General features: G+C 46.2%; 1 protein-coding gene across 1 annotated transcript in view; it reads left to right on the top strand.

The window, feature by feature from the left end:
* The window catches only part of CCDC60 (coiled-coil domain containing 60), a 165,123-nt gene that overhangs the window by 121,192 nt on the left and 19,386 nt on the right, over positions 1-24,545 (top strand). Inside the window, exons 5-7 of the mRNA XM_029922913.1 lie at positions 6,971-7,078; positions 16,800-16,890; positions 22,592-22,826. Of these exons, the coding sequence (XP_029778773.1) occupies positions 6,971-7,078; positions 16,800-16,890; positions 22,592-22,826 (434 nt within the window). The remainder of the gene's footprint in view (positions 1-6,970; positions 7,079-16,799; positions 16,891-22,591; positions 22,827-24,545) is intronic.

The following is a 24,545-nucleotide window of genomic DNA, read 5'->3' as shown; positions in this document are numbered from 1 at the left end:
TCCTGCATATCGCAAGGCATTTGCCAGCATCCCTGGCCTCAACCCACTAGATGCCAGTAGCACCCCACCCTGGAGTTGTGACAACCAAAAATGTCTCCAGGTGTTGACAAATGTCCCCTGGGGGCAAAATCATGCCTCTCTTCTTCACCCTGCTCTACTTTAGGGCAGTGAAAATGGTGCAATGGATTGTAGACTTCTCCATCTGCTTATCTGTCCAATATTTATTAAGTCCTTGCAGTGTGCATAGTGATCATGGCATTACTGACCGATCTGCAGGCAGATCTCACTCAGTTCTCTGAGCAGCCCTCTTGTGCGGGCGTATTACTATCCCCCTCTTTGCAGATGAGAAAGCAGCAGAGAGGTGTGCTCCTCTGCCCAAGGTCACAGTGCTCAGCATGTCGCGGGGCTGGACTTAGAAGCCACGTCAGTCTGACTTCACAGCCCAAATGCTCATTACCACGCACTACACAGATAGTGTATTTTAGAGCCTTGCCTTTGAGGAGCTCATGATACATTTGGAGAGCCAAGTCTCATGTACTTGAAGAGTAAAACAATTCAACAGAGAAATCATACAGTGAGATGGCAGGAAAAAAATGAAATCATTAATAAGAGCACTTAGTTCATGGGTGGAAGATGCCACCATCACCACCACCATGACCACCATCATCAATATCTCTCTCTAATATTCCAGCTTTTGATGACCCCACTCCCCACTTTCCTCCAACTTCCCTTTGATTGATATTATGATTGGATTCTTGATAGACTTACTTGTTCAGGCACATTCTGAGCAGAAGCCTAAACTTGTGTTCTTAAAACATGTCCTTGCAGGGATAGGCTTTACAATTTCTCATTGTGTCCCTTGGAAACAATGTCCCTTCTGCCCATCTCTTCCATGGACAAACCTTCTGAAACCAAATGGTGTAGAACAGTGGCTCTTTAGATTTTGTTTGCATGTATATCCTCTGAGGATGGAGGTGGCAGTGATGCCTGGAAAATACATATTTCTGGGTGGCTCAGCTGGTTACGCATCTGACTCTTGATTTCAGCTCAAGTCATGATCTCAGAGTTTTTGAACTCAAGCCCTGCATGGGGCTCTACACTGATGGTGTAGAGGCTGCTTGGGGATTCTCTCTCTCTTCTTCTCTCTCTGCTTTCTCTCTCTCAAAATAAGTTTAAAAACTTTAAAAAAATGTTTTTTCTTAAAAGAAAATGGATACTTCTGAGCCCCACCCTCGATTCATTTGCTCTGAACAAATTGAGGCTTAAATCAACCTTGGAAATAACTGGGGAGTTTCTTACTCATCCTCCTTCAATGGCAGATAAAGAAACTGAAGCCCAGAGAGGGGCAGAACCTGCCAAAATTCTTAGAACAGGAATTCTGACTTTCTCACTCCTAAATCAGATCTTTATACCACGTTCGTTCGACAGGCCAGGCTGATAATGACGATGATGATCACAGTGATCGTTGTCGGTTTCTATTATACCCTATACTAGGAGTCAGCAGACTTTTTCCTAAAGGGACAGACAGTAAAATTTTAGACTTTTCAGACCAGATGGTCTCTCTCACAACTACTTAATTTTGCTACTATAGCTTTCGTGCAAAGCTGTGGCTGTGTTCCAATAAAGTTTTATTTGCAAAGAGACAGTAGCCCCACTGGCCAGTTTGCTAATGCTGCTTTTTTCTTCTCCTTGGCTGCTAAAAGGATCTGGCTGCATTTGATGACTGTATTAGTAATTTACTGCTGTACTATTGAATACCTCAAAACAGAGTGGCTTAAAAGAGTGGCCATTTTTCATTGCTCCCAAGTCTACAGGTCAGCTGGGTGGTTCTGCTGGTCCAGGTTGGCTTGGCTGATCCTGGCTAGGTTTGTGACTGTGGGTGCCCAGATGAAGGGTGAGCAGGAGGGTGGCCATCTAGGGTGGCCTCACTCGCAGGTCTATGGTTGACTAGTTGCTAAGGCGACAAGAGCAACTGGGCCATGTGTCTCTCATCATGCAGCAGGCTCGTCCCGGCAGTCAGGAAGGGTTCCAAGAACAGGAGCCTGACCACCAAAGTCTCTTGAGGCTTAGGCTCAGAATGGACACAATGACACTCCCACCACTTTCTATCGGCCACAGCATCAAGCCAGCCCAGATACAAGGACTGTGGGGAAAGATTTCAACTCTTGATGGGGAAGATGCAAAGCCACACTGCAAAGTGTGTGGATGCAGAAAGGGACATTTTTGCAATCAGTGTACCAAAGCCATCAGGACACGGTGCGTGTGATCAGTTCTCTACTCCTCAGTTGTCACATCGGTCGATGTGGATCAGAGCCTGGTCAGTCCCTTCCAGCCACAGTCACTGATCCCAAAGCCAGCTGAATATTCTGAACTGACTGTATGGGAATCAATTCAATCATGTCAAGGGAGGCTTCATCTTTATGTATAAAAATGTGGGGGGAATGGTCTCTAGGAATGAGAAACAGCTCCTCCTTTCCTGTTTCCTCTCTGGGATGATGGGCTGCCCCTTCCCAGCCTTCCATAAGCAAGGGCAGCGCCTGCCACCTGTCCAGGTCTGTCCTTGGCCGTCAGCATGGGGTGCTTGAAAAGGCTTTGTAGGCATTTTCTGATTTCTCTTAGGAAAAGCACAAAAAGTTGTTTCCTCTTGGGCATGTTTTCGCCCACATGTATTCGAGAGAGCAGGCTCTCCAGGTGTGCTCACCTGGAGTTCTGAACGCAGGCATCTTAGAAGCAGGCTTTGTACTCCCCCATCCAGCGTTTTCATTTATTATGTCCTGCATTTATGAAAATAAATGGTCTCTTTTTTAATTCGATAAAATCCAAGATACTGCGCTATGACCTGATGCAATCATCACGAGAAAGTGCTGATTTCTATCAAGCATGTTTCTGGGGATGCTTTTCCTTTCTTTTTCTTCTTTCCAGTTGATTTTATGGCACGTTAGATGAACAATCATCAGGTTTGAGGCACTTTTCTTGTTTCATCAAGACTTATCATTTTATACACACACACACACACACACACACACACACACACACATATATGCACATATATATATATATTAGAGCAGTCTTAGGTTCAGAGCAAAAGTGAGTAGAAAGTAGAGATCCCCATTACAACCCCTCCCCCATTAATCAACATCCCCCACCAGAGGGGTACAGATATTACAGCCCACGAACCTAGATGGACACATCATCATCAGCCAAAGTCCACAGTTTACAGTGGGGTTCCCTCGGTGTTGCACATTGTTGGTTTGAACAGATGTGTAATGAATGACATGCATACACCATGGTAGGGTTGTACAGGATATTCTCACTGAGCTAACAATCCTCTGTGCTCCACCTATGCACCCCCCGCCCCGCATGACCCTTAGCAACTGCTGACCTTTATACTGTCTCCACAGTTGTGCCTTTCCAAGAATGTCATATGGTTGGAATCGCAGACTATATGTAGCCTTTTCGGACAGGCTTCTTTCACTTAGCGAGATGCATTTGAGGTCCCTCCACGTCTTCAAATGGAGGCTTGACAGCTCGTTTCTTTTCAGCCCTGAATATTCTACTGTCCGGATGTATGAACCACAGATTATTTATCCGCCCACCAGCCAAAGGGCATCTTGGTTATTTCCAAGTTTCGGCAATGACTAATAAAGCTGCTCTATATAAACACCTTGTGCGGGTTTTTGAGAGGCACTTTTTATAAACAGAGAATAAGGTCCAGACCCATTGGATGAAACCCTTATCCTGCTAAAAATGGAGGGCTCTTCCTCGTAACAAGAGACAGCACCAATATCATAGATAAACCACAGGTCCAGAAGCCAGACTGGGCTAAGATTCAAACTCTGCCATTTGCTGGCTTTTTTGAATTTGGACGTTATATGGCCTCAGTTTCCTTATCTGCAAAATGATACAGTACCTTCCTCACAGGGTTGTTACAAGGATGACCGTAGTCAGTGGATGTAGAACACTTAACATGGAGTCTGCAGGCACAGTGTAAGTGCTCTGTGGGAAGTGTTTACTATTATGTTGTTGTTGTTGTTGTTGTTACTACTCTTCGTTATCTCAGAGATTCTGCATACGAGAATTTTGCCCAAGTTAGCAGCAACTCTGGAATGTTAGATTTGAACCAATTCATTAGCACCACCTTCCATTCAGGAGCCAGAAATATGCTGAGCCTCCTCTGTGCCCAGCAGGAACCCACAACAGACAAGATTCTGTGGCTTGTAGGCTCGTGGGCTAAAGAGAAAGTAAACAGGTAGATGCAATAGAACAAGGACTGGGAATGTAGCGGCAAAGAGACATGCTTTAGAGACGGGATGCTTTAGGATGCTTGGAGAGAGGACCCAGACCTAGAGAAATCAAGGAAGGCTTCCTGATGGAAGTGACAGAGGAGGAGGAGGTAGAGGAAGATATATCAGAGCAGAGAACAGTCCCCACCACCTCTCCTCACCCTCACGCTAACAATTCCTGCCATTTTACAGATGAGGAAAGTGAGGCCCAGGGAAGTTAAGTAATTTAACTGAGAGCACATAGCTGGTAGGTGGCAAAGCTAGGATTTTAACTCAGGCAGGGCCAAGTGAGAGTGGGGTGAGCCTGAGCAATGGAGCAGAATTCCACCAGGCTGTAGAAGACAGAAGAGGGAAGACTCAAGGCCTGCAAAGTGGACAGGAGTCTCACAGGTGACAGCGCATTGGTTTACCAGGGCCACCAGGACAAAATGCCACAGACTGGGCAGCTTCAGCAATAGGAATTTCTCACGTTCCAGAGGCAGAAAGTCCAAGATCAAGGTGTCGGCAGAGGGTTGGTGTCTTCTGAGGCCTCCCCCTCCCTGCGTCCTCACATGGTTTTTCCTTCATGCATGTATGTCGCTGGTGTCTCTCTGTGCATCCAAATCTCCTCTTATAGGAACACCAGTCAGACTGGATTAGGGCCATCCCTAATTTAGGGCCCCATCTAACATAATCACCACTTCAAAAACCTTATCTCCAAATACAGTCTCATTCTGAGGTCCTAGGTAGGTTAGGACTTCAACATAGGAATTTTGAGGGAGACACAATTCAACCCAACACAGAGAGTGTAGGGAATTTGCAGGTTTTAAGCAAGGGAGGGACAGGGTCAACTTTGCGCCTGTTCTTGTCGCTTGCCAAAATGAATCTGATGCTCGCAGGCCCCACACGCAGTGACCAGGCAGACCCCACCTCACCAATCAACTGCCTTTGCTCATCCCTTCCTCCCAGTCTCCACCCCACACAACCCAAAGCCCGGGCTGGCAGGGGCGCTCTATGGTGAACAGGAGAGGAGGCATCTCCCCGGGCTCCCCACAACATTCTGGGTTATGGTCAGAGTGATGTGAGGTGCCGGGCACATGGCACGTCAGCTGCTGCTCTTGGCGAAATGCTCAGAGCTGCTGAAAGGCACCTGTAGGGACCAGGATGGTGCTAAGGGCGGAAGACAGACAAGAACTGGAAGGCCTATGGGTTTGCAGGACCCTTCAGTCAGAAATGAGGGAAGAGCAGGTGTTCATAAATAAGGGGGAGAAAGGGCTCCAGAGAGGAAGAAAGAGATGGCTGCTGACCATGGTTCTTCTAAGACCTGGTGGGCACGGCCACCCTGAAGCAAGTGAGGGGTGTTCCCCTTCAAGCTGAGACACAGATGCCTCTCAAGGGGACTCACCAGGATAGACATGGGTCAGCTCTGTACGTGGGCCCTACCTTCTGCAGTGGTGCCTTCCTGGAAACAAGACGGTGGATCCTGTCTTGCCCCAGAACCCTGGGGATTATTGATCAAGATCAACTTCAGAGAAGCACAATTACACAGGTTCATAATGGAGACATCTCACCCATTAGTGTAAGAGGAGAGATCACGCGGTGGGGGGTGCGGGGCTGGCCAGGACTCCACCTTGTTTCCAGGAACAAATGCAGCAGCAGGTTAACTCCCTCCTGACCTCACTCCCAGGGTGACCGCCCCTTGGGCTTTGTCAGCACTTTGGACAGAGCTAGTGCCCTGTGAAAGCACAGCCTCTGGGGTTAAACAGACAGCTGGCTTTAGAACTTTATGAATCCCCTAGGAGCATGCCCTTGAGCACCTTCCTTCAGCTGAGTCCCTCACCTGCAGAGAAGACACAATAACAGTATAGGGTTGTTGAGAGCACTGAGTGAGATGCTCAGATCCCATCTCTGTCACTAAAACTGTGTGACCCACAGCAAAGTGATTGTACCTCTCCAAGCCTCAGTTTCCTCTTCTCTAAAATGGGGACACTGATTCATAGCCCCACAGGTTGTTGGAAGATTGAAATAATGTGTGTAAAGTCCTCCAGTCAATGGCTGGCTCACTGTGATACAAGATGCCACTCAAAATCAGGAACTATAGGTTAGATATACTTTTATATAGTGTTTTAGTTACATTTTCTAATAGCATGTTCACTGTGGTTTTCCTCAACATCCAGCTACATTTTCAGGCAAAGGACTCATAAATTTAAAACAATAGGCCCAACTATTAGTCTGGGGAGAGGAGGAAGATCACATAAATCCAGTTTCCTTGTGTGCCCAGCCTGCTTTGACACTCTTGGTGTATTTATTATAATTTTATCAGGTAAACGGGCAGATACCTGTAGGATATGAATGTCCTTCAACCTACCCGTTTTCCTGAGTCAAGACCTCTAGCTGCGGGATGCCTCCATTGTTTCCCAGCCCCTACATGAACACCCCCCATTAACCAGCATAAGGGTGTCGTGCATCCAATTACGGCTCTGCCACCAGCTAGCCCAGCAACCTGGTACAAGTTCCTTCATTTCTCTGAGCCTCAGATTCCTCATCTGTAACACGGGCCCATTGCAGAGACTCGATGAGATGAGGTGTGGGAAAAAACTTAACGTGCCTCTCTAACTGGAAGCCATCACAACTGCCTCCGTGGCTATTATGGGGAAGGAGGTAGTTCCAACAGGATCCCACTGTGCACCCCGCTTCTGTCTTTGCAGGGAGTCCCTCTTCCGCCAGCTCTGTGCCCTCCACTGGCTCCTGGAGGCCCTGACTATCGACCACACCCACTACACTATGAAGCCCGTGATCACCTGCTGGAATCCAAAGTAGGTCTCAGCCCCTCAACCTGCCAAAACCAGTAGCAGATCGTGCCGTAGGGGAGGGCTTCCTATTTGATCCTCCCCTCCTCTTGCTATTTTTGGTGGGTGGCTTGCTTTTGGAGTTCCCTAATGTGCTCTGTGGGGTCCAGACATGGGTGAGCTTGGAGCCAGGGCACAGGCCATGAGGTTTGTGGGAGCCGATGGTATGTGTCCCCCGCAGAGGGAAGGGCTCATGCCTTGAGGCCACTGCTGCAGGAAATGCATTGCACACACAAGGTGGAACAAGGAACAGGCAGGCATGTAAAGCATCGGCTCTTTAAAGACAGGCATGCCATCTCCAAGAATGAGGAAAAGGGAGAAGGACCCTGAGTTCAGGAATTGAATTCGCTTTGTGAAAATCCCATGCTGAGTGAAATAAAATAGTTCCCCCCCCCAATACACGAATATGGCCTCTTTCTTGCAGCCCTGCCCCCACAAGCTAAATTCAGAACTGACACTCCATTCTCTTCCTAAATCTTAATTAACTCCGTCCTCCTGAGGGTGTTCACCACGCACCTCCCAAAACCCTTCCCTACCCCCTGCCCTAATTCATCTCATGCACCAGAGCCCCAATAAACTAACATCAAATGCAACCAGAAATACAAATCGTGCATCTATCGGTAGACTGGTAACTCCAACTGATTGCATGTTTTGGGTTGGGATGAATTGAAATCTGTAATAACCCTTAATGCTCTGGGTTATAACTTTTATTTGTTTTTAAGCAGCAGAAATTCCTTTTATTAAAAAATGGAAACCCCAATAGTGTAAAACAAATTGGTCAAAATGGAGTTTCTACATGAAGTAGGAGGTTGGGAGACCTGGAGGGGATGGGTCTCTCCCATCCCCCACAAGTTACCCCCGGTTGTTTCCAAAATATCTCTGTGGTTCACAGAAGCTGTTTGAAAACCACAGTCTTAAGCCATTTCCCACACATTATTTTTCCTAGAGAAATCCCATTTTAAAGATGTGAGGTATGTCCTTCCTCCTTCTAGAACTTTCTAATGCCTTCCCCGTACTAATATATATAGACCTACATTTTTTTTAAAAAAACATAATTGGGATCATACGCTGAATAGTGTCCTGTACATTTTTATATTTTCCCCCTTGAAAGTGTCTTATGGACATCTTTCCATAATGGGACGTACAAAGTTTCTACATTCTTTTGACAGTTTCCACCATCCTGGAAACAGAATACTGTCCTTCAATAAAGAAATGGCTACCTATGGCCTATGATATGAGTGGACCATAATTTAGATAACCATTTATCTATTTGGGGACACTAAAGTTGTTCCCAAGTTTTTGCCATTTCAAATAGTACTGCCCAGAACATCCTTGTACATACATTTTGTACCCAGTTGAAAATATTTCTGTTGGCTAGATTCTGAGAAATGGAATTTCTGGGTCAAAGCAACATCTAATTTTTTTCACAGTTGATTGCTTAGACTCTAAGAAAAAAGCCCCTCAGCCAGTGGACTCCTAATAGCATTTCGAGTCGTCGAGCAAGCTACAAGCAGCTACAGTTTTCCCTCCAACATTTGGGCATCCATTCTCCCAAACCGAGGCAAGAACATAATGTAGGCTTTGGCTTGAGAAGATAAAAAGGCACATCTTTATTTCCTTTGCTTGGTTTTAGAAATGTGCCTAGAATGTGACCAAAAAGGGTTACCTGTGGTTAAAAAAAAAAAACAACAACACAAAAACAAAACAAAACAAAAACCCAGAGTGGTCGCATCGGGAGTAGTGGCGGCTTTACCTGTGACTTGTCAGGCCAGAATCCCATTAGGGACCCTCGGATACTCAGCTCTATCAGAGCAGAACATGAACCAGATCAGCCTGACAGGAAAATACATCCAGAAAGATTCCCACGGGAAGTCAGTATTTGCTGGGTCTTGTTTTTTCTAGTGAACCATTTGCTCCCGGTGGTGATTTTAGTTGGAGGTCAGTGGTATGCTGGTAAGTGTGCAATAAACAGAACAGTTCTCCAAGAAGGAAAAGCCATGCCAATATCCGTGGTGGACATAGTCCAGCCAAGGCTGATTTCAGGCTTACCGACGTGATGCCATTGAACCTGGGGCTGGGAACACGTTCACTTCAGAACACATTCGGTTCTTGTGAGCCAGCATGAGCCAACTCCAGCACACTGTTTTTTGGGGATTGATTTTTTTTTTTAATATATGACACTGAGGGTGGGAGCTGGGCAGAGCATTCGGTTTCCTAGAAAGTGCCAGAAAATTGTTTTAGTTAGCAAGAAAGGAGAAGGTTGTTTTCTCTTTAATGCCTAATCTGTATTTATGATGTTTCACCTTGATACCATAATTCAAATTTCCCCAAATCTTCAAATGCAATTTTTAAAGCTCAGATGAATTAAGACTGAGTAAGAGCAAGGAAGTGGATGAGTCCTGGCTCTCCCACTGAGTAGCTACATGACCTTGGTCACGTAACAGCGCCGTGCCTCTGTTACTTCTGAACCCATCATATGGGTTCCCGCCTCAGAAGAATCATCGTGAGCATTGAGCAAGATAAAGAACAGAGCATTTAACCCAGTGACCAAGAACACAGCTAAATGATATCTATTTAAGATTAAAATCCCCATTTCAAAGAGCAGTTGGCTCTATGATTATCAATACCACTGAGACTCTAGGCAAGGAAAGAAACTTCTGAGCAGAGTTTTACCAACAGATGATATCCATGTCACTGGAAGAATGAACAAACATGCATGCAAACAGAAAAAATGCTAAGCAAAGCCAACCAAAATCTGGTTTGCAAAAACAAGCAATCCAGGGAATGACCCCAAGAGAGAAATACCAAACCTCTAGTTGTCATGTGTCCTGAGCTTCCATCATCAAGCAGCCAGCATCTCCTGCTATTCAGGAATCTTGAAACACAAACCCTGCTCCCTGACACCCACCTTGCATTTTCCAGAAGGAAACATCCATCATGGGGGACCTGCAGATCCCAGAGGTTTCTTTTCTCTTAGGCATGACGATGGCTGTCGATCAAATCCCGCCCTCTTAAGGATTTTATAGCAGGAAAGTGGAATGTTTCAATACCTCAACATGGGCTTTCTCCGGGCAGCAACATTTTACGAATTGGCAGCTAGGCTGCTGCAAGCAGAAGATGATGTTTGTTAATTGCAGGGAGCCATATTTGGCTGGAACTGGCGGATGGCTGGGTGAGGGGACGGATGGCAGATCTGGGGATGTAGGAGTTGCATCTCAGTCTCTCCTTTACTGAGCCGGGTTGGGAAGGCTCTCCCAATTTCACCGTGTGGCAATTCAAACACATGGTCCTTTCCTGGCATCTTCATGAATCCCAGGCCAGCAGGAGACTTTACCTCAATTGACAAGATGATTGGGTCCATGAGAGAGCAGAAACTGAGCTTTCAATAACAAATGTGCTAATTACCCTTCTCTCAGAGATGCAAGCCTCTATTTTGGCAAAATAAGACTTTTTTTTTTTTACATATAAAGGTACCCAAGTCTTTATAGAAATCCCTAGGGACTTGCTGTGTTTCAGAATTGCTCTTTCTCTCTCTCTCTCTCTCTCTCTCTCTCTCTCTCTCTCTCTTTTGGCATTTTAGAAAGGAAATATGGGGCATACACCATAGAAAACATCACACACACACACACACACACACACACACACACACACACCCAGAGAGGACAAGGCAGCCGACTATCATCCAACACTATATTTCTGCTGGGAAAAAAAAAAAATCAATGACTATTTACACTATGCACAATAAGATAAACAGAGGTCACTGGTAGCCTCCCCATCAATTCAGGTCATGTTTTGCTGCCAAAATAAGTTACTAAAATTTTTCTGGTTTTTTAAAAAATTGTTTTTAAGTTTATTTACTTTGAGAGAGAGAACGAGAGAGAGAGAGCAAGTGAGGGAGGGACCGAGAGAGAGGGGGAGAGAGAGTCGAAGCAGGTTCTTTTGTATCAGTGTAGAGCCCAGTGAGGGGCTCAAACCCACAGACTGAGATCATGACCTGAGCCGAAACCAAGAGTTGGATGCTTAACCAACTGAGACACTCAGGTTCCCCCAAAATTTTCTGGTTTTCAACAACTTCTGAATTTTGGAATTAGATAAGGGTTAGAACCCTGTGTTGGTATTATTTTTTTCTAGAGATTAACTCTCCAAGGACTGGCTAGAAATGAATGGGCCTTTACAGAGAAGCAGACAAGATGAGATGCAAGCAACCATTACAAACCTTAGTGCTACCATACACCATTCAACCCCACCCCCTGCCGCCATCTTCCCTAGTTCCCATGGGAAAGAACTGGGCAGACTCCTGGCCAAGCAGGGGAGTAAAGAGTTCCCAATTTACCTTCCAGACAGGGCACAGCACACACCACGGGATGAAGGTGTGAGGAGTTGTCCCCTGGACCCACCCGAGCAGTACAATTATTTGTCTTATTGCCTAGGGCTGTCCCAGAGAGATATCAGCACCCACTCTTAACTGGGGAGTCCAGGTGGGTATAATCCTGACTTTCATGAGGAAAGTCCAGACACTCAGGGCACCTGGGTGGCTCAGCTGGTTAAGCATCCGACTTCAGCTCAGGTGAGGATCTCATAGTTTGTGAGTTTGAGCCCCGAATCGGGCTCTGTGCTGACACTGGGAGCCTGGAGGCTGCTTTGGATTCTGTGTGTGTCTCTCTCTCTCTGCCCCTCCCCCACTCGTGTTCTCTCTCTCTCTCTCTCTCTCTCTCTCTCTCCCTCTCTCTCTCTCTCAAAAATAAACAAACATTTAAAAAACTCCACACACTCAAGGGCTGGACTGCCCAGGCATGAAGAACCTGCTATTCCTTTAAAAAAAAAATCATGGCTTGCTAAAAGGCAACCACACTTAGATGTTTCAAATATGGCACAGCTCCTAAATCTGACAACCGTGTTATAATGAAAATAGCTGACATCTTGGTGCTCCCGAGGTCAAGCACTGCTCTGAGTACTTTCCTTCATTTGAGCCGCATTTTAACTGGCAGATGAGGAAACCGAGGCACAGAAGATTTAAGTAACTTGCTCAATATTGCACAACTAGTAAAAGCTGAGCAGAATTTGCATTCCGGTGGCCTAGTGGCCCAGCACTTGATGGTTTTCTCTGTTCCTGGCTAAAGCCCCAAAGTCTTCAATTAATGTAGGGCACAGTCTGGTGTCCAAAAGCAAAAAGAAGAACTCGTCACAACATAATATTTGCCAGGGGCCCCCCAGGATACAAAAGGGACTGCAGCTTACCAGATGACAAGAAAACAACAAAAAAAGGCCATTCTATCCTTCTGGCTTTGGTATTTAACTTGCCAGCTCCCCATATTGGAACCACTTTTAATGCCTGTGGAGTTTATCAACATATTTAACCAAGTCCTGTAAGAACTTTAAGTCTTTGCCAGATCTTCAGTCTTGGGGGAAAATGCAGAGTCACCCTGAACAACATGCAAAAATAGCGGTTAGTATATTTAAGTTGTTTTTCCCTTGTGACGTGCGCCCCCGAACCTATCCTGGAAACGCTCATTTTCCTCAAACCTGCTTTTGTCAGGCACTCCTGGGGATGCAGTGGTGAAGGAAACAGACAATGTCTCTGTTCTCTGGAGCTTCTGTTCTAGCGAAAGTGGGGGAGCAGATAATAATAAACATGCAACAATCAAGACGCTGTGAGACAGCATCAAATGTCACAAAGAAAGTGACGGGGCGGTGTGTCAGTGGCAGGTTGGGGGTGACTTTTAAATTGGGTCATCTGGGAAAGACTCACCCAGGAGGTGACATTTGAGGGAAATCTCGGATTCCACCTGCTCTCCTCTCTGCACTGATTTAATTGCAAAATGCCTCCCCTGCCTTACTCAAGAGGCCATCTCTGCAGGAGTAGGGGACCTAGGCAGGATGACAGGAGCACCTGTCACTAGGGCAGTGACCTGAACCTGCCTGGGAGACCCTAGGAGCTCTGATCTCTGTCCCCTCCCTGATGCACAATCAGCGTTTACCTCCCATCTCCAAACTCGGTCACGGACACGTGAATGCATTCTAAACCAGCCAACGGACTTTCCACTCAGAGAAGCAGGTGTTTTACCGCACATGAGGGTTCGCAAGGAGAGAGTGAAGTATTTGAGAAAACCACTCTGATTGCTACTGCGGAGAGACATTTCAAGTGACTCGCTAGGAGCAAAAGGTGCTTGGTGGGTACAATTAAGTGAGATGCCATGGGGCTCGACGCTTTTGTCCCTTGATTGCTATCGAATCGGATCCCCCGGAAGCTTTAGCAGAGGGGAATCATGGTCTGACAATCGTAGCTACTTCTCCCCCTACAGATCTGCCCTAGTGCCTCATTCCCCACCATCAGCCCCTCCTCCAAGCCACGCTAAGACCTCTGTCCACAGCTAATCGTTTAATTGTGTTCAGTTCACTCGTAAAAGACACCCCACCAAGCCCCTGACAAGCCCCAGATTTCCTCTTCACAGCAATCCTGTCATATAGCTAATATCATTCCCTCCGTTTTACAGACGTGGACACTGAGGCTCAGAGAGACTAAGTAACTTACACACACACCTCGGAAGCAGCAGGGCAGGGGCAGGACTCGAACATCCAGACCACCTGACTCTTAAACCCACTGCTAACCACCAGCATGCACTGCTTTCCTGGTCCTGTTGCTCAGAGACACTTGCCTGAGGTCACGCACACAGTACATCAGGGACATCAATTAGGCAAACTAAATTAAGCTGCTGGAATGAACAACCCTAAAATCTCAATGGCTTAACCAACACAAGTGCATTTCCTGCTCACCCTACATGCCGTCAACATGGGGCTGTGCTCCTTAGTCGCTCAAGGACCCACCATTAGCTCAGCAGCAGAGGGAATCTGCCTTGAGAGCTGGCCTTTCAAGCATCCACCCTAAATGCCACATGTCACTTTCACTCATGCCCTTTTAAACAAAGCAAGTCACAGTGCTACCCCTGTCCTCAAGCAGCCGTTAAGAACCTGGGACTATTTGGTAAACAGCGCTAATGACCATCTGACCAAGCCATGGGAAAGACTGTCAACTCGCTGTGCCCATCTCAGACAAGGTGTGCAGCCAGCCCCCTGTGCTCCTGTTTGATCTTCCTTTTTTTGGTTTATTTGCTACTGAGAATGAAACATCAGAGAGACTGATTCTGTGTAACCAGGGCCCTTTCTTTTATCCGTGGCTTTGCATGAAGAAGGGGGCAGGGCTGTTTAAGATCTCTGGGAGCCATTGCTGCATTTACCTGCTGCCTGAAGTCGCAGTAGATTTCGGGTCATCTAGGAAGTCGGTTAACAGAAAGCCTCCCCATCTTCCTGATCGGGCTTGAATATTTAAGATTTTGAAAGCTTGGCTGGGACCAGATTTAATTTTAAAAGGGAAGGGGGTTGCTTTTGAACTTCAAGAAGAAGGCTAGAGGCACAGCAGGAACTGAGTTAGCAAAAGGAATGAGCCGAAAAGCCCTGTGGTCTTGAAAGAAATGCTCCAAAGCAGAAACTGCTAAAGCTTCCAGTTGGTGAGCCTTAAATCAGACTTCAAAAGCGCCGCTAGTTTAAATATTGTTTATAGGACTGAAGTATTGCTGCTCCTTCCTCTGGCTGGATTTTAAATATTCCCTAATTTGATTACTCAGGGGAGAAGCAGGCAGAACCAACGTTAAATGAGCTTCACTGTTAATTATTCAGAGGGCTTTTTATTGTGTAATCAAACATAAAGTCTTACAAAAAGCTTGAAGGCACATTCTCACCCCTCCCTGCCCTCCCCAGCCTGACTTCCACCTTGGCACCTACGTACGGTTCTTGGTTGAGGCTGTGGGCTGGTAGATACTCAACAAAGTCCTGCCATGGAAGAGCACACACCTCCCCCTGCCACCGTCACCCCCCATGCTCCACATCTGGGCTGGTAAAAGCTTTTGATTCCACTACCCAGAGCCCTCATGCCATGAGACGCCTGTCTTATGCAAGTTGGAGCTTGATCACCTTTTACCTCCTGTATCTGAGCATCTCCCCCTGTCCTCATGAGCAGCCCCTGATGAGTCCAGACCCCTGGCAGCGCTTCCCCTCATGAACCTGGTCTGGCCACCTCCACTCCTCAAGTTTCTGCTCTATACAAGGTGACAGCCAGTCAAATGATTTAAAGGATGCCAGCCATCCAAAATCCTTTCTGCAGAGAAGAAGGAGATAATGAAAGGGATGGATGGATTGATGGATGGACGGACGGACGAAAAGAGAGATCAATAAATCAACCGATCAATTTTTTTTAATGTTCATCTATTTTTGAGAAAGAGTGGGAGCCAGGGAGGGGCCGAGAGAGGAGCAGACACAGAATTCTAAGCAGGCTCCAGGCTCTGAGCTGTCTGCACAGAGCCCGACGTGAAGCTAGAACTCACGAACCATGAGATCATGACCTGCGCCAAAGTCGGAGGCTTAACCAACTGATCGATTGATCACTGATTGGCAGGTAGAAGAAATCGAAAGCACACACACTGAGACTCCCTGCTTGCATACCAACAGAGACCCGCTGCCTGTGACCCCAAGTCCAAAATCCAAAAGGCTCTGTAAACAATTTTCCCATAACTCATTCAGCAGCAAGTTTGACATGAGCCAAACTGACTTGGTGGCAAAATCTGACTTTAAATTATTTCCAGGTCTGTATCCCACCTAGCGTAAATAGTCCTGTATATCACCGCAGAAATAGAAACGTGTCTGGTTACGGGAGGCTGCTGTCCCCGTCCCTGCTTCTGGAAGGATTACATTAACATATGGCACAGGAAGCATGCATCCTTCCCCAAACCCCAACGTGGCAACACATCTGGTCCTATGGGTTTCAGATGACGGCTTACGGGCACCTCACCAACCAAACCTGCTGGAGGTGAAGTCTCATCCCCAGAAAGTTCCCAACCCCTGAGGGGAGGAGCCAGGGTTTAGGGTACCTGAAGTTTAGGTAACAGGGGGAGGGTGGTGCTTTAAGAAAACAAATAGAAAATGACAGTGGAAAATTGGTACAGGGCCCCACAGGGACCCATTCAAGGAGGGTCATTAGTTTCACTGCAAATCTGTATCCGGGTGAGTGACCTGAGCACCCCCGCCCCCATTTGTTTTCTCATCTGTAAAACAGGAGGACAGTGACTGAGTCACAAGGTTTTACTGAGATGATTCAGTGAGAATGCATCGTGCATGTAGCATTGTATAGAGTTTTGCTCGATACACTCCAACCAGTGGTTTTCATTGTGCAGCCTACCCCCACAATCGCTCCCCACCCCCCTCAGTAACACTCTCTCCGTGTCACTCACAGGTGCCCCTCATGGTAGGATTCTTGGACACCACAGCAGGCAAATTCAGAAATGAACATGCGTTTCAGTTCGCCTCCCCAGGAGTAACTGCAGAGCTGCCCCGGAGTTTAGGAGATGCCCCAAGTCCAAATCGCAAATAGATGCAGAATGCATACAAATATATTCACCTCCCTCACCCCCACCTCATAAGCTGTGGTCTCTCCTAACCTCAATTTTCACTGGCAAGACCCAGCTATGGAGGACTGTCCCTCTCACTTCTTCATGCAAACGTCGGGGGAGTGGAGGGGGGAGAAACCATAACAGAGAACAGCCACCATCCATCATCCATTTATTGCATTTCCTAAAAGAACTTGTAGTAAAGCCGAGGCTCTGGGAACGGAAAACTCATTAAGCTGTTTCTCACTCAGGGACCCGGGTGGAAGCAAGAGCACAATAAAAAAAATCAATAAGGACAAGTCCATGGAACAGAGGTGGGAGCACTTCGTGACAGCACCTAAGGTAACGACCAGCACATGACGCTCTGGTCTGGCTACCAGCCCCAACGTGTATTAGAAGCGGTTTTTGCCAGTCTCTTCTCTCATGGGATTTTTTTTTTTTAGTTGGTTCTCTGAGTGAAGAGAAGTCAGAACCACATGCTGTTGGATGGGTTTTGTAAATTTTAATTAAAGCGGTTATCTGGGGATTAGGGGGGCCATGACATTTGGCTGGACACCAGTTGACGGGAAGGGGAGGGAGCTGCTCAATAAGATGTCACCGGAAGGAAATGGACTCACCTCACTCCATGTTTTAAATCAATACCAGTCATTTCTCTCTGGATCTCTCAGTCTCTTTTAAACTCAGCCAGAAAATAGGAAGTAGGTGATTCAACAGATAGGGTTTTTCTACAAACAAGAATGTGCATTCACCACTAAGGGAACAGCAAGAGGTCTTTTTTTTAAATAATTTTTTAATTTTTTTTACATGTATTTATTTTTGAGAGACAGAGTGTGAATAGGGGAGAAGCAGAGAGAGAAAGAGACACAGAATCTGAAGCAGGCTCCAGGCTCTGAGCTAGCGGTCTGCACAGAACCTGACTCAGGGCTCGAACCCACGAACCGTGAGATCATGACCTGACCTGAAGTCGGACGCTCAACCAACTGAGCCACCCAGGTGCCCTGAGGTCTATTCTTTTCACTCAAAACTATTCTAAACCCAAAGCTCCCCACATTCATCTACCCAACAAAAAAAGGTAATATTTATTTTTAAGTTTATTTATTTTGGGGGGGCACATGCGTGCACACAAGTGGGGAAGGGGCAGAAATAAGGAAAGAGAGAATCACAAGCAGGCTCTGAGTTATCAGCACAGAGCTCAATGTGGGGCTCAAACCCACTAACTGTGAGATGATGACCTGAGCAGAGATCAAGAGTTGGATGTAATACTGACTGAGCCAACCAGGCACCCTGACAAGAGCTAATATTTAGATAAATGAAGGTGGCTGAAAGAGCAGGCACCTAGAATGTTCGCTATTCCTGTGCCCTTCCCTACAACATGAGTATAATGTTCGCCCCTGCCTACTTCACAATATTAGTAAAGAACCTCAGGAAACACCATGCAAACTCACTTTGAAAGCGGTAGGGGGGCCTGGGTGGCTCAGTTGGCTAAGTGTCCGACTTTAGCTCATGGTTTGTGAGTCTGAGCCCCTGACTGGGTTCTGTGCTGACAGCTCAGAGCCTGGAGCCTGCTTTAGATTCTGTGTGTCCCTCGCTCTCTGCCCCTCCCCCGCTCTGTCTCTTAAAAAATAAATAAAACATTTAAAAAGATTTAAACTAAAGAAAGTGGTAAAATGCTGATAATACTTGTGGTTATATAATTTTTAATTTTTTTGACATTTATCTAATTTGGAGAGACAGAACACAAGCAGGGGCGGGGCAGAGAGGGAGACACAGAATCTGAAGCAGGCTCCAGGCTCTGAGATGTCAGCACAGAGCCTGACATGGGGCTCGAACCCATGAACCATGTGGTCATGACCTGAGCTAAAGTCAGACGCAAAACCGACTGAGCCACTCAGGCACCCCATGGTTATATAATTTTTAGAAGCCACGTTTTAAGATAATTGCAATGGGCCAGGTTCTATGCTGAGGAAACGCTTTGGGTATATTAGCCAGCTCTGCCCCAGGTGGCACAATTCTAATCCCCAGCTGGGAGAGGAGGAAGTTGAGGCTCAGAGAGGCTAAGTGACTCGCATGAGGTCACACAGCTGGGTAATGGCACAGCCAAGAGTTAATCCTGGATCCGTTCATGAAACACTGTTTATTAAACACCGAGCTCATCAAATGTGTGTTCTCCATGGCGTCATGATTATAATTGTCCCTCATGAAGAGTTGCACTATTTTCTTGCTCTTTCATCAGGGCGTGCCTAGATCTGAGAAGTAGAAGCCTTTATTTTTTATTGCAGAAAGTTGCTATGGAGATACTGTGTGCATCTGTCTCCAGAGATGCTCCAAAAAAGCAGCAGGAGGCACAAACCTTACACACACACACACAAAGTCTTCCAGGAATATTCATGACAAAAACTGCAGCAGAGGACAGTAAGTCACCACGCTGAAACGCTCACAAAATTGAATTCCCTAAGAAACTTGTAGGTCACACTCTGGCCTGAAGTGTGGTCCATTCTGAGGACAGGGGAGCACTGGATTAGGAGTCAGGAGACCTAGCTTAGCCACTGTGACCCAGTTCACTGTGGGTTTCAGACAAGTCCTTTCCTCTCTCCTGACTTCAGTCTCTGTGTCTCTAAAATGAGAGCTTTGAAAGAAAGGCTCCAATCAACTCCCACAGCAAGTGACGCTTGCGTAAGAACCAGGAAAACAGTATACGGAAAAAATCAGGTTCCGGGTGTAATGGAATAGGGGGTGGTGAGGTCTGTGGCAAACGGGGGTACTCCTGCTCAGCTCAAGGGAAGAACTTCTGCCCAGATCTAGCCGTTTTGCCACGTGAGAATGGAAGTCCGGGGCTTATCATTTTCAAGAGAGACCAATAACCTAGGTTATTATATCAAAATCTCCCCAATTTGTAAAAGTCAGGGCAGTTAATCATGTCCCTCCGTGGGCCACCAGTTTAAAAACCTGGCTTCTGAAAAAGTATAAGGAATCACTCCGGGAAATCTTTTCCTTTGTTGCCAAAAGCAGTCCCTACTGAGGTGGAACACAGGGCTGGTTAACACTGTTCTTGAATGAAATATAAAAAATAGAGAAGAAGCAGTTGGGGATTTAAGTCAATTCAGACAGAGTCAGTTCAATAAAGGGCAAGCAAGAGGCTGAAAGTGCCTGTCACATCTCCCCCCCACATTTTATTTTTCTGCCACTCTCAATTAATCAGACGTCTTAGCCCTTCACTTCGGATTTCCTGGCTGAGGCTGTTAATTGAATTTTAATTAATGGCAACGTCAGTAGCACAAAATGAAATCCTCGCCCCAGGAAGATCCACATGGAGCTCTGGACGCAGAAAGCTCCTTGAGGCCACCCCAGTCCATTGTCTTTGTTTCACAGATAAAGAAACTGAGGCGAGGGAGTGGCTTGCTCAAGGCCCCTCTGAGGTCCCCTTCCTCCCCCCGCCCCCCAGCTCCAAGCCCAGTGCTCACTGCCAGACTCCAGGCTCCCGCTGGGATTCCAGTGTCCAGCCTTCGTAAATGATGCTGATCTACAGAGTCTGGTTTCCAGAGCCAGGAATTCATATTGTGCCAGAGACTGGATGAGGTGACTCCCACATGTGTCATCTCCGGTTGCAATGGCAGGACAAAGGGGACACTGTGTTAAGCTCCTGATTTCACAAAGGAGGAGCCAACTGTGGGCTTTTGCTTTTTCTTTGTCACAGTTATTTTTGCAACCCACATGCCCCCTTGGAGATCTGGGTGAACCCATCATCTTCTCCTTCCCCTGTGCAACCAGGAAGACCCTCCCCTCTTCTTGGGGGGGGGAGCAAAATTTCCACCCACACTCATGACCCCACAAGGTAGCCATCAAAAAATCACTTCTGCCTACATGCAGTAGACTCTGTGATAGGAATCCGGTGGGAAACAACTCTCTCTACGCTGTTAGATATTTATTAGATGTTGGTGTGGCCTTCGGAGCTGTCCCTTCTCCCTGTCTGCTTTCTGAGGGTGTCACACACAATGAGTTTGATGGAAAGATGACCTCAGTCTACCCTGCAAGAGCTTTCATTTTAGATATTCTCAAATTAAAGAAATAAAAATAAATACATAAATAAATAAATGTTCTCAAATAAGATTGTTTCTGTTAATTGAGCATCAACTACAGCCCAGGGCGCTATTGAGTTCTTACTGGAGAGCAGCTGGGCACCTACCGTGCCCCGCGGTAAACCTGGTATTTTCATCAGCATGGGACCAAGGGAATTGACAATGCCACTGAGAAAAGGGCATTGCTTAAATTATTATTATTATTTTTTTTTTTTTGCTTAAAGTATTTTCAAGCGAGGCATAATAATTAGCATTGATGTTGGCCGGCTCTCCCTTGCTAGTTGTGTGTGACCTTGGGCTAGTTAGAAAGCCTCTGGAGGACTTGGGTCATGAATTAAATGAAGACATGACCCTGCACAGTAGATTCAGAAGTGACACCAATCATGCAAGAGGGTTGTGTGAACACACACACATATGTGTGCACACGCACACACCCGTAACCCATCCGCTCTGACCCCCTTCCCCCCGAAAATCCACATTTCCCTTACAGGACTTCCCCTACCTCCCCCTCACCACCTTCCACAGCTTGTCACCTGGACCCTTCTGCCCCCTACATCCGTGGCTCCCCTTCCTCCCATCAGACAAATCAGCTTCCCCCAGACCCTACTTCCTAAATGTCAGGAATAGAAATTTCTCCATCTTACATTCTTCAGAAGATCCCAGCAAACATAAATCTTCATTGTTTGAGGGCCTGGCATCAACTGAGTGGAATAAGAAGTTGATACATGCAGTTTGGGGCTCAAATCAAGAAACAGTTAAAGAAATGAGACCCATCCCCCCACAGTTTAAAAATCAGTTCTGAGGATTATTACAAAAGAAAAGTCAAAAGCTTTTCTAAGGGGCACCTGGGTGGCTGAGTTGGTTAAGCATTCGACTTCGGCTCAGGTCATGATCTCACAGTTCGTGGGTTTGAGCCCCACGTTGGGCTCTGTGCTGACAGCTTAGAGCCCGGAACCTGCTTCAGATTCTGTGTGTATCTCTCTCTGCCTCTCCCTTGCCCACGCTCTGTCTCTCTCAGTCTCTTTCTCTCAAAAATCAATAAACATTAAAAACATTAAAAAAAAAAAAAGTCAAAGCTCTTCTGTCCCCGGTGACATCATTGGAATACGTGTTTGGCTTCCTTTGGTGACTACATGGGCAAACGTGGTGCTCAGTGAGTAGAATAAGTCCCATGTTTGCTTCAAATAATACACATTTTAGGGGCATCTGTATGGCTCAGTCGATTAAGCGTCCGACTTCAACTCAGATCATGACCTTGTGGTTTGTGAGTTTCACCTTCATGTCAGGCTCTGTACTGACAGCTCAGGGCCTAGAACGTGCCTTGGATTCTGTGTCTCCCTCTCTCTCTGCCCCTTCCCCTGGTCACACTCTGTCTCTCTCTCTCTCAAAGATTTAAAAAAAAAGGGCACCTGGGTGGCTTACTCAGTTAAGTACCCGACTTTGGCTCAGGTCATGATCTCGCAGTTTGTGAGTTTGGGCCCCATGTCGGGCTCTGTGCCAACAGCTCAGAGCCCGGAGCCTGCTTCAGATTCTGTGTCTCCCTCTCTCTCTGCCCCTTCCCCACTCATGGTCTGTTTCTCTCAAAAATAAACATTAAAAACAATCTTTAAACATATTTAATAAATAATACACATTTTATTTATTTCTTTTTAAAATTTTTAACCTTGATTCATTTTTGAGACAGAAACAGAGCACTAGTGGGGGAGGGGCACATTTTAAACTATCTTCATTTGTGACAGATGGTCACTCCAGACCCAGGATATGTCCATGGTGTTTGGAAAGAGCCAAAAGAAATTTACATTCAAGAGCCAAGTTTTCACTTTTTCTTATTTTTCTTCCTTCCTTCTCTCCCTCTTTTTTTCTTCTCTCTCCCTTCTTTCCACCTTCCTTCCTCCTTCCCTCCCTCCTTCCATCATTCTGTCTTCCCTCCCTTCTTTCTGAGACCCCTCCTTCTCTCTTTCCTTCAGACCAAGAAATTCAAACTTCCTGCTCTGCCTGTCACCATCCGCAAACCAAGCCGGAGAGCCTCCATCCTCAGTCTGTCGTGGAACAGTGGGGGATCATCCCCTCAGGGCAGTATGGTCTCCATGAACCCCGGTTCACATGAGCCCCAGAGTGCGGTCACCCAGGTAATAGGCAGCAAGGACACTGAGGACAGTGAATCCTCTTCAACCAAGCCTGACGAAGAACCTCTCCACATCAGTAAGTCCTATCGAGATCTGAGCAGTCTGCCTGGACTCTCTGCCTTGAAGCCAGACAGCAACCCCTCCTGCTCCACCTCCACCCCCACTCAGTTAAAAGAGACACAGGAGTCCCCTGGCCCTGTTCAATTTCCTCGGTCTCTTTTGCTTTCCCCCAGTGAGGACTGGAAATGTACTCTGTACCTTGGGTTACTCTGAGCAATTTCTCCCTGAGAGACAGCCCATGGTCATCAACTGCTCCTTTTAAAATTCTAATAATTATACTTTATTGAGCTCAACTTATATAAAATGTTGTTACTTCAGCATGAAATCAATATAAAATTATTAACAAGGTATTTCATGTTTTTTCATGCTAAGTTTTTGAAATGCAGTGTTGACTTATTTAAAACAACTTTATGGAGGCATCGTTTGCATACCATAAAATTCACTCTTTTTACAAGTCAATGACTGTTAGTCAATTTACAGGCATGTGCACCTATTACCACAATCTAGTTTTAGAACATTTCAATCAATTCAAAAGAAAACCTCATATCCATTGGCAGTCTCTCTCCTTTGCCATCCTATGGCTCCAGGAAACCACAAGTCTACTTTCTTTTTTTTTAATATCTTTTTTAATTTAATGTTTATTTATTTTGAGAGAAAGAGAGAGCTAGAGCATGAGCAGGGGAGAGACATAGAGAGAGGGAGACTCAGAATCTGAAGCAAGCTCCAGGCTCTGAGCTGTCAGCACAGAGCCTGACGGGGGCTCAAACTCACAAACCAAGAGATCATGACCTGAGCGAAAGTTGGAGGCTCAACCTACTCAGCCACCCAGGGGCCCCCACAAATCTACTTTCTGTTTCTAGGGACTTGTCTTTTCCAAGCATGTTATATATGGAAGTTGTATTACTCTGTGACACTCACCCTCCCCCCCCTCCCCATTGTTCTGGAAGAAGCATTTTCAGTGGTTCACAATTTAGGGGACACAGGTGCTTTAGAAAATCTGCTAAAATCTAGGAGTCCTCTCTACAGAAGAAACTGTATACACACATATATACACAGTTTGGCATTCTCTTTTAGGAAGAGCCTATGGACTTCCACCAGACAGAATCATAACTAGATTCCATAAGTCATGTAAAAAATTATTCTCAGAACTTTCCAAGTTGAGCTTGTATAGTAAAAGGAGACAGGAAAGAAGGGCTTTATGCAGATAGAGAGGATAGAATGGAGGAAGAAGAAAGGATCATGAACGAGACTGGCCAATGCAAAATTATGGACTCTGGCTCATGGACCCCTTCCCAGCACATCTCCTGTGTCCCCTCAGAGGCACCCAAGCAGTGGCCTGTCTTCTTAGCCAGTGTGCTTTCACACCATCTAGAATGCTTGTGGCAACCATTGTTGGGCTGGGCTGGGCTGAGCTGAAAAGGACTGGCTGTAGGATAGTTTCAAGAAGGTTGAACAAGAGGTCAAGGTAGACCAGAAAGCCCGATTGAGGCCCTAATCATCAAAACAAAGAATGGGCAAAAGGGTAAAACATCCAGTAAGTGGTCAGGACTCAGAGTAATGACTGACAATGAGAAACATTCCCACCCTGGCCAACAGGGGTCCATGAAAGACCCTAAACCCTGAAAATCTGTTTGCTGAACAGATTATCCAAGAGAGTGAGCAACCAAGATAAGTCATCAGCACAAGTGTGACTCTTATGGATTTCTTGAATCTTCTTTCATTCAACACATATCTA

The sequence above is a fragment of the Suricata suricatta genome, chromosome 14 (assembly GCF_006229205.1).
Source record: "Suricata suricatta isolate VVHF042 chromosome 14, meerkat_22Aug2017_6uvM2_HiC, whole genome shotgun sequence".
Taxonomy (NCBI): Eukaryota; Metazoa; Chordata; class Mammalia; order Carnivora; family Herpestidae; genus Suricata; species Suricata suricatta.
The sequence above is the reverse complement of the archived record's forward strand: the minus strand, read 5'-3'. Positions and strand labels throughout refer to the sequence as shown.